The following is a 10,486-nucleotide window of genomic DNA, read 5'->3' on the forward strand; positions in this document are numbered from 1 at the left end:
TAAATAAGCCTTGTGTTTATTTAAAGAAAAAAAAACGTATCTATATCTGAAGGCTATTCAAAATTGCCTTGTAAATTTGTCTAATTTATATTTAAACGTACTGTATTCAAATCAATGTAAACACTACTTTTGAAAAAATATATATTTTGTATCGTATTTTGCAGTCAGGCGTTTAAAATATCCCAAAATAATAATGATAGAGTTATATAAAATTAACAATCATGGTATTTGTTTTGGGGATTTATAGTATCAGGAAACTGTGTCTCGTAGGAAAAATGAGTGCTTCTTAGGGACTTATATTTAGAAACTGTAGACTGCACGTCTCATGTCAGGTTAGTTTGACATGTCTTATTTCTGGGCCTCACGCAGATACAGGCGTAGATTTGGTAATAATTCTACATGATTGGCTCACGAGGGCTAGTGGGGAGGTAATGCGGAAGCATGTGGAGCATGTGCAGCCGCAGTGTGAAAATGATCGCAATGCCGCGAGCATGACCGGAGCTCAGCGAGCGAGAGATGATTCATTCAGCCAGGCCGCTTTACCACATGTGGGCGGAGCGTTCTAAACGCTGCGCGCCTATTGGCAGAGACCACTGGTGATTGACGTGAGGCAGCCCCGCCCATCTTCTGCCCTAGTTATCGGCACTTTAACGAATCCCGGCCACTGGCTCGGTGTCTGTGCGCGTTGACAGACCGATGAGCCTGTTTTAAATAGACTGTCGCTTCGTTTTCAGCGTCTTTGTCACATCGCCCGTGGTAATTAGCTACTGAAGCGGACTATTCTGACTCGAGGAATGCTAGATTAAGTGCTGTTGCAAATGCACTTCTCGTGAACTTCTTTCTCGGCCAATCTGTCTTCTTGGTTTGTTACCATGGCTGAGAAACGACGGTCCCCGTGTACTATGAGCCTCAAAGCGCACGCATTCTCGGTAGAAGCGCTTATTGGCACGGAGAAAAAAAGAAAGCTGGAGGAGGACAACGAGAACTGTTTTGAGGAGGTAAACGAAGTGTCGAACCTGACAGAAAGCCCGCAACCCCGGACTGGGAGAACTTGTCCAAGCAGCAGGAGCTGCGAGACAGACTGCGCAAGCGACGAATCCCGTAAGTAGCCTTCTGCTGGAGTTATGACTGAAATAAAACGGTTAGAAATATAGTGACACGTACGCGAAACAAACCCAAAATATTGCCTAATACAATTTTATATTTGTAATTCTCTCGGCTGAAAAGTAACACTGTACGAAGAAAATATCCCCGATGTTATTCTGTGTTTCCTCTCGTATGTTATCCAGTATAGTTCTGCAAATTATAACTGGCTTCTAAATAAATACTAACCAATAATTAACATTAAAGAATAGAGCCTTTTAACTAACAAAATCTTGTAAAATCAATCCATAAATCAATACATTTCAGAGGCATTTTTACCTGAGTTGTAATTTAGAGATGTAATGAAGTCAGGATGACAAAAAGACGAGAAATACAGTGTATAAATACAAAATAACACAATTATGAGTCTCAGAAATATAGGCACTAAGAGAGTGACTAATCTATTCTGTGTTTATGAGTTTGGCCACAATCATAAACACTCAAATTAACTTGCCTTCACAAAAGCCTACATAGGCCTACTCGCAAAAAAGAAAAAAAGTTGTACAGCTGGAATAAAATGTATAAGTCGATTCCCTTTTTTGATGTCTCTTAGAATTTTTCTTAAAGTAAACTAATGCAGTTCTTGTAATTCGTCATAAATGCATTAGGCTACTTAAATTTAATTCTTAATAATAATTCCATGACTGATTAGCCTATGGCGCTAAACAAAATAAATGGGGAAATAAATGTCAAGGTTATTTATAATTGCATTGTAATGTTTAACAGCATATAATATGACATATAAAACGTCTATAAATATATGCAATGACTTCTGACCCAGAAAGAAAAAACGAGTCAGAAAACCATCGCAAATTCTTTTGCATGCCACTTTAAAACTCGTTACTGCAGCAATAGTTTGAATGAAAAGTTTTCTGCAGGCTGTTAAAATATACAATAATTAAGAGACTACTTTTTTCTGTCTTTTTCAGCGGAGTCTGAGGACGTGTTGTTGGATAGCCCACAACCTGCATCCCAAAGCTCGCAGGTCCTCGTGCAATCAGGAGAGGAGATGCGCGTGGACCTGCAGGGCTCAGATTTATGGAAGCGATTCCACGAGATAGGAACTGAAATGATCATCACCAAAGCCGGCAGGTGCATCACACAAAACATGCTGCACAATTTAACATAAAATCATAAAACATAAAAACATAAAACATAAAAATTTAACATTTTTATATTCTTATTAAAATATAAGACCAATTTTTTTAATTGAATCAGTCCGAATTAAATATCTAGTCCCTTTTGAAAGATGTTAGATGTAAATGTTACTTTCAGATAGGCCTACATGGAATTGAATACTGAATTTAACCGCAGGGATCAGGGCAAAAATGTCCCTAAAAGTACCCAAATGTTTATAGTGTTACAGCGCTTATATTGGCATATTTTAGTACATTTTTACTTATTTATTTAGACATGATTTTTTTGCATTACTTACAGCTGTGGGGGGGGGGGGGGCTATTTGCCGTAAACGTAACGTGCTTTTTTTGTTATAAAAATTATCCCCAAAATAAAAACTGCGCTCTTAGTGTGGATTTTGCCCCAATGTGATGTATAATGAAAATACTAAAATACAATGTCATTTTACCCCAGGCGAATGTTTCCCGCGATGAGAGTTAAGATTGCGGGACTGGATCCTCATCAACAGTATTATATCGCTATGGATATAGTTCCTGTCGACAACAAACGGTACAGGTGAGCAATTTACGAAACTTATCTTCCCAAATGTTCGCTGCAGGGCAGCCTGTTGTAGGCTATTGTAGACAAACGATCAAAACAGTCTAAAATGCTCAAACATAATATTGAACATTTTGAACCAACCGTCTCCACAAATGGCACTCCGGGACTTTGTTGACATGTTCAGTCCGGCCTTTTGCGATGCCCTTTTGGGAGCTTGACCTGCTGGTCTTGAAGGTCATGAGACAACTGTAGTCAAAACAAATTCATAACGTGTTAGTTTATGGCGGACTGCTCTGTGTATCTGAACATTTTTGTACAGCTGTAAAGACACAGTAGGCTACATGAATTATGAGGGTTCTGAATCTCCAGTTAAAGTTTAAACTCCACAGGTTGGGGGAGTCTTAAAAAAAAAAAATATATATATATATATATAATTTTTTTTTACATATATATGTTTCAGCAGATTTTTCGAATAATGTTTTTGTAACCACAAACTTCTAAATTCAAAAAGTCTGCTAAATCAAAGTCCGCTAAAACAGAGTTGGCGTTTGGAAGTAACCATAGCAACAGTAAAGTGCTTTCAGTTCGTTATCGGTCTACAAAATATCACTGCTGTCATTGTATTATTATTATTTACATAAAACACATAGGCTATATCACAGAAATCTGTTTTGTTTGAAAGATCTTTAAGATCGTAGATCTCTACTAGGGTCACAACAAGACATTTGGGTTGCGCTCAACGAAACTCAAAAACATTGCATTCAAAAAATTACTGACGGAAATTGCTTTGAAACGTCGAGCCGTGTATAATATTATATCAAATTCATATTATGTAAAATTCACAGTATGTGACACTGACTCTTCTTTTTTTCCATTCTAAGGTACGTGTACCACAGCTCGAAGTGGATGGTAGCGGGTAACGCCGACTCTCCTGTCCCTCCTCGCGTCTACATTCATCCTGATTCGCCTGCTTCCGGTGAGACGTGGATGCGCCAAGTTATAAGCTTCGACAAACTCAAAGTGACCAATAACGAGCTCGACGACCAAGGCCATGTGAGTGAATCTTTTGTTATTTATATCCAAGAGGAATTTATTGAATATAGATGTTTTTTTGTAAAGCTGAATAAAACGCACATTTCTTCTAAGTTGGGTCCAAGAGGAAAACTGTAAACATGAAGGTTTGATGAATTAGTGAAGCAGAGCTTCAGAATTTCCTTCTGTGATCCTGAAATAAATTAAATGTTATAATTAGACAACTCTTTTCATGCACCCCATACACACATGCTAGCCATTGTCGCCCGGTGTGCATTTTGTTTTGCTGTATTATTTTAAAGGCCTAAACATGTTGTAATGTGGAGGGTTGTAAACAAACTCAATTGAAAGCATCCCCAGAGTGAGGCAGTTAAAGGCCTGTTTGGCCTTTGAAAATGGAGGCATGTGTGTTTTTATTGAGGTAGAAAACTGCTTCGGTAATTCCTCCGTTTCCCACTCTAAACACGGATGCGCGATGTAATGTTTTCCAGATAATTCTGCATTCTATGCACAAGTACCAGCCCCGTGTCCACGTCATCCGTAAGGAGTGCGGTGAAGAACTCTCACCCGTTAAGGCGGTTCCCACTGGGGATGGTGTCAAAGCATTTTCCTTCCCTGAAACTGTCTTCACGACGGTGACTGCATACCAAAACCAACAGGTAACTGATACCACATCATGCTATAACTGTCCGATGCACAATTTGATAACATCAATCATAAAAGCTGCTTCTCAGTGTCACATCAGTTCTTGAAATGAAGAGGACATTGTAAGGCTCGGTGCCTTTTCTTTTTATTAGATTGCATTATTACGGCTTGATTTTTATAAAACAAATAAAGATGCAGGAAAGCCATGTCTGCCACAGCAAAAAATACCTATATATTTTTAAATCCAAGCAAGCAAGACAAAATATTAATGCACATTAGCTTAACACTGCTTTAGAAAGAAAAATGTAAAAAAAAACAAAAAAAACAAGCACAACAGAAGCAAGTATCAATAATTTCAACAGTTTTATTATTTTGTTACAAGATACGCAAAACTAAATTGTAATTAGCCAAAAAACATAAATCAACACAAAATCTGGACTCTATACTAGCCTGTATAATTTTGAAATAATTAGTTTTTGCCTTGGGTACAGTACTATCCTCATTATGCTGCTCATAGAAAATGTATAAAGCTATTCTATTGTGACAATAACAGTTTTTTTATATTAAACCCAATTAAATTGCAAAACTCTCTTATTTAGATTACTCTGCTAGGAAAAATGACCTAATTTACAAGATGTTTAATTGAAATAATTATACAAATTGCCTAAAGGTGTTGGGAGTTGAAGGGCTCTTATTCTCTGCATTCATAGATCAAAGCCTCTATGAGACTGAAAGAATGAGCAGCACCCCATAAAGGGCAATTTATTTATAAAGAGCACAGTTACATAAGTGTTTATTCAGGCATATGTATCATCTTTCCTGTGCCAACAGTTTAGAAGCAATGTATTGATAAATTGCAACACAGAAAAAAACAAGTACCTTAGAAATTTTATTTTGAGATATTTTTCATTGCAATTTAAGTTTGTTTTGATTTGCTAAAACGGATTAATTCCAGAGCATGTTTTAGATAAGTTAGAGCTCGAAATCTTATCATAATTTGCATGTTAACTGCCAAGTTTTAGAAATGATGTCATCCGTTTGTCTGAACTTATAAAAACACAACACACATGCTCTCTCACACACACGCTCTCTCACACACGGAAGCAAAAAGCTTATAAAATAAACCCACACACATTGCATTGTGGGATAAGGGTCACTGGTGCTAGGTCAGGGAATTTGACATTACAGGCTTTGGGTCAGTAAGGAGAATGTGTTTTGTGTGTGGATCTTTTACAGATAACAAGACTGAAGATCGACAGGAACCCATTTGCAAAAGGATTCAGAGACTCAGGAAGAAACAGGTAAATATAGTAAATAATATGTACAGATCTTTGTTAGATCAGTAACTAGACTAATACTGGAAAACTGAGGGAAAATGTTTCCCAAGGTTTTTAAATACATTTTTATTGATGTCAAAAATTGATCACAGCTGAGTCAAACCCATCTAACACAGAACAGATCATAGTCTTTCTAAATTTGGACAACGTGGAGTTTCTGCTCTTTTCTTTAAGGCAGTAAAGAAATGACACTTCATTACACTTATTTTTCTCGAGCTTTCTTTCAGGCAACAAAACGTTTTAGTTTTTTCGTTCAACCTCTCTTCTGACATCAGTATAAAGTTATTTCTATCAAACGGATTATCAGATAATTGGTTATCCAAAGGAAAAAAAAGTCTTCTTTCAGCCAAACTTAAAGATTCCAGCAAAGCCCAGACAAAATAAACATAAAACAGCGTCACATTAAAAGCCATTACACAAAAATAAATGTATAAATGAAAATACACAGCACAATAAAAATAATCTCCATCTTCACATAAAACAAGAGAAATAGTAAATGTGCAAACAGGAAATGGAGGCTATGCAGAAAGAAGGCTTGTGCGACGCTGACTCGCAAGCTCAGTGGGGAAGTTAAACTCTGCTCATTAGTTTTAAACGAGAGCATTTTTAACACCCCAGACCACATACAACCACTATTCCTCCGTCCCTCTGCGAGGTCTCACAGAGCACTTAGACTGAGCCCCGTGGCTCAGTGTTACAGGAAAAGTTAAGCAGTTTGCTAAACAAACTCGGCCACTTGATAGCTCAAGTAGTGGGGCTGATAAAACTGGGGCCGAAACAAGTTGAGGCATCTTGTGTGAATTATCGCCTGAGTGGTACTGCGGAGGGGGTGGGGTAACGTCCACGCTAACAAGGCGCACCGAGCACCACCATTACTTCCAGAAAAAGCAAGAAAATACCCCCCTCGCTCTCCCTTTTTCTTTCTCTCTCCTCGTAAAGCTTTAACTGTGGCTTCCTGCACTCTATGTCTGATCCCACCGATAAAGCTATGTGAAAATAATTATAGCCTTGCCATCGCACACACTTTATGTTCTTCATTACCTGCTCTGCTTTACTGCTCAAATACACACTGATAAGGAAAGGGCCTTGCACTAAGTTGGCTGGCAGGACTGAACACACCGTTGGAAATTTATGCCAGTTCCAAAACTTTTCTGCTAAGCTGACTGAGAGCTTTACTAAATTACTCTTGCCTTTGTATTTGTAAGCATATTCAGCGTTCTTATATATATTTAATCAGAATGCTTGTGTGTTGTAGGATGGGACTAGAGGCTCTGGTTGAGTCATATGCATTCTGGCGGCCCTCACTGAGAACTCTGACATTTGAGGACATCCCTGGAATCACTAAACAAGGTACCATATGTATGTATGTATTTGTGTGTGTGTGTGTGTTTCCCTGCTTTAATATATCATTGCACAATGGGTTTCTAAGTATTTGTCATGAATTAAGGTGCATCACATTAGTGAAATTGCAGAGAAAATTCGCAAGCAAAAAGATCTGTTGTCTTTTCTCAGTAACAGAGATGTAAGAAGCACTGCTCACAACAAGCAGGTTTTTGTTGCTCAATGTCGAAAATTAATGTGACCGATTTGAAAATGAGCGAAATTTGTGTGAGGAATTTTTTCGTTCTCATGCAAAACTTCTGATCGCACAGATTCCTACTGGAAATGCAAGTGAAAATTTTGCAGAGCAACGATAAATGTGACCGCATCTTTACATTAATTTCTTTGGAATAACTTGTACAAAAGAGTTGTGCATCCTCAGAGGGATAGTTAACCGTTTAACCTGACTTTTTGTGGAAGCTATATAAATTATGAAAGACTTTTCTATTTCTGAAAGAATTTGAGAATGCCTTTTACATTCAAATTCAATTCCTGAAATAGGATGCAGAATTGTAATTTGAATTTGAATGCATGGAAGCAGAATTAAAGAATTCAAAGAAAATAATGTAACACAAATTTTCAATTTGAAATATGAAAATAAGCCAATTCTTCAAGTATAATTTTTTTAAATTAGGAAATTGAAGTAATATTACATTCAAATTCAATTCCTGAAATAGGATGCAGAATTGTAATTTGAATTTGAATGCATGGAAGCAGAATTAAAGAATTCAAAGAAAATAATGTAACAAAAATTTTCAATTTGAAATATGAAAATAAGCCAATTCTTCAAGTATAATTTTTTTAAATTAGGAAATTGAAGTAATAAAAAAAATTTAAGAATAAATTTGATTTTATGTTTACTATAGACCTTATGTATCTCTGTCCTTTTTCAGCACTGCGCTTGTTGTCTAATGTCTTCTGTTTGTATTTCCTCTGCGTGAATTTATGAATGAACCGCTCATTTTAAAATGACATTTGCTATGACATCTGGTTCGAACATTACAATGCATATGATAACTTCCATTAACTCTACAATAAGTAAATCCACTTCACCGGCTAATTATTCTTCAGCATTGATGCTATAGAGCTACTGCAAAAACAGAAGTTCCAAGACATAATTCTTCAAATGTTTCTCTGACGCAAAAGATCTATAGTTTATTTTTTATGTTTTATGTGTATGTGTTGTATTAATCACATGTATGGCTGCTCACAGGTGCAGCTGGCTCTCACGGTGTTGTTGGGTCTTCAGGACACACGCATCTGCTGTCCTCGTCTTCATGCTCTTCCCCTACATTCCACCTGGGTTCTGGGCCGGGGCCGGTGTGTGATTACTCCACCTGCAGTCGAACAAGCCACCCACTCCATCGCTACGCCCCTCCCCTCTCCGCAGACTCCTACAGTCGATTGGCCAGCCCAGCAGCAGATGCGTTTTCCACTACTCGGAGCTCCACGTATGTGAGCGGGACCGAAGGTGAAGCGTTCTCGTGCACACAGACTGGCCTACCAATCCAGATCCACAGCATGCCAAGCACAACCTCCCAGCTGCAGTACCTAATGCCCAGCCACACCCATAATGCGTTTTCCACAAATCAGAGCACACAGGGATCCTATAACGGGTTCCGCCTGCACAGTCCGTATGGTCTGTATGGTTACAACTTCTCCACTTCTCCCCGCCTGGCCACCAGCCCTGAAAAGGCGGCAGCTACGCAAACATCATTCCTTGGCTGCTCCCCTAGCGGGACGCTGACGGACAGGCAGGTTCTATCCACTGTGGACAGTCTGCACATGCTCAGTAGTAGTCAACAGAATCTTTTTGACTCACGGACTTTGGGGCTGACCACCTCCACCTCCCAGGTAACAGCCCACATGGCTTGACCTGCACCCCAAAAATGTTGTCGGACTTCAAACTCAGCTAAGAATGTTTTCTTTGAGTATAATCTAGTTTTTGGGACTAGTCGATAGCACCACTTCTAATCTGTTGGAGGTTCATCACGCAAATCTGCAATATCATTTATGTTTTGTGTAAATGACAGCTGAATATCACATTGAGGATATTTTTAATAGACTTTTTATCTTGAAAATCATTCTGATGAAGCGGCACAGACCATTATTGGACACCAGGGTACGAAAATGCCTGAAGAATCATGTGAGAAACACAGAAAACACTTTACACAGTTTCACGGCATAAAAGGACATCAACCATCGGATCTCATCAAGGTTCAATGACACCCATGAACTGCTGGTAGAAGTTTAAGGAGTTTAACAGATGACTTTTGAGGCTGGACTCAGCGTCTTATAGACAATAAAACAGAGTTTGGCACTTAAAAGTGAACAGACTGAAAAAAGACAGGAAGTGATGTCACAAACAGTGACACAGTTTGCTAGGTGACAATCAGCAGGTAACTATGTCAAATGTCTTACTTGTTTGTGCTGAGGTTTTCAGCACAGCCAATCAGCATCTATAGCAGGTAATGTGTTTTAAACTAAAACTGGACTAGGAAAAAAGAAACGTGGCCTAGTGTTTACAAATTCTCTCCAAGTCGAAGGGTTTTGGTCTGGATCAGCACTGCTGTCTGAGTCTTGGAACAGACAGGGCAGAATGAAATCTGATCCGAGATGATAATTCTCACACTTTATAAATACAACCATTGGCATTCTTCAGAAGGATTATAGTCCTGCCACGAGATACATGCTGATTCCAGGTCAGCTGTCTCGCTCTCAATCCAACGACTGAAAAGAATGCTTTTCCTTTGCAGACATGTTAGCTTTTGCTAATTTACTTACTAAATGTAATTTTTCACAAATATGGAGAATATGAATATTACTGATACTGTGTAAAGATTTCACTTGCACTTACGGCAATTTTAAATACTTGCTTTTTAATATTCAGACTTTTTTGCCAGAGTGGCCACAGTAGACACTTCTTTCATGTATGACTCTTGTTGGCCTGAAAATTTGAAAACCCTTTGAGCCAAATAAAAATATATCCATGCTAAAGGATAATCGTGGAGTGTGTGCCTGTGTGTTTCAGCATCAGATGCTTCTCTTGGGGTCAGGCAAAGGTTCTGAATGCCTAACAAATGAAAAATACCACCAGGGGCTCCAGGAGAGGTGCACACACACAAACAAAATGCATGCACACAAAGACATAAAATTTGAACCTGAAACCTTACAGTTTAAATAAAAAAGGGAACTTTTGTCACTGAAAGATCATACATGTCAACAAAATTTTTTTGTTTATGCAAAATGGTAAACAAGTGTGACATTACACA

General features: G+C 38.3%; 1 protein-coding gene across 2 annotated transcripts; it reads left to right on the forward strand.

The window, feature by feature from the left end:
• Nucleotides 1–686: 686 nt before the first annotated feature.
• tbx18 (T-box transcription factor 18) lies at nt 687–10,199 on the forward strand. 2 transcript variants are annotated; one of them, XM_016257367.1, is made up of 8 exons: nt 687–1,101; nt 2,073–2,235; nt 2,734–2,835; nt 3,702–3,873; nt 4,344–4,511; nt 5,734–5,798; nt 7,090–7,184; nt 8,428–10,199. In XM_016257367.1, exons 1-8 carry the CDS (start codon nt 873–875, stop codon nt 9,087–9,089), a joined length of 1,656 nt encoding a protein of 551 aa, XP_016112853.1. In that variant the 5' UTR covers nt 687–872; the 3' UTR covers nt 9,090–10,199. The 2 variants fall into 2 exon arrangements, with proteins under 2 accessions (XP_016112853.1, XP_016112858.1); XM_016257372.1 differs by having other exon boundaries at nt 2,734–2,829.
• The last annotated feature ends 287 nt before the right edge of the window (nt 10,200–10,486 follow it).

Source organism: Sinocyclocheilus grahami, unplaced genomic scaffold, assembly GCF_001515645.1.
Source record: "Sinocyclocheilus grahami isolate Dianchi unplaced genomic scaffold, SAMN03320097.WGS_v1.1 scaffold29.1, whole genome shotgun sequence".
Lineage (NCBI taxonomy): Eukaryota > Metazoa > Chordata > Actinopteri > Cypriniformes > Cyprinidae > Sinocyclocheilus > Sinocyclocheilus grahami.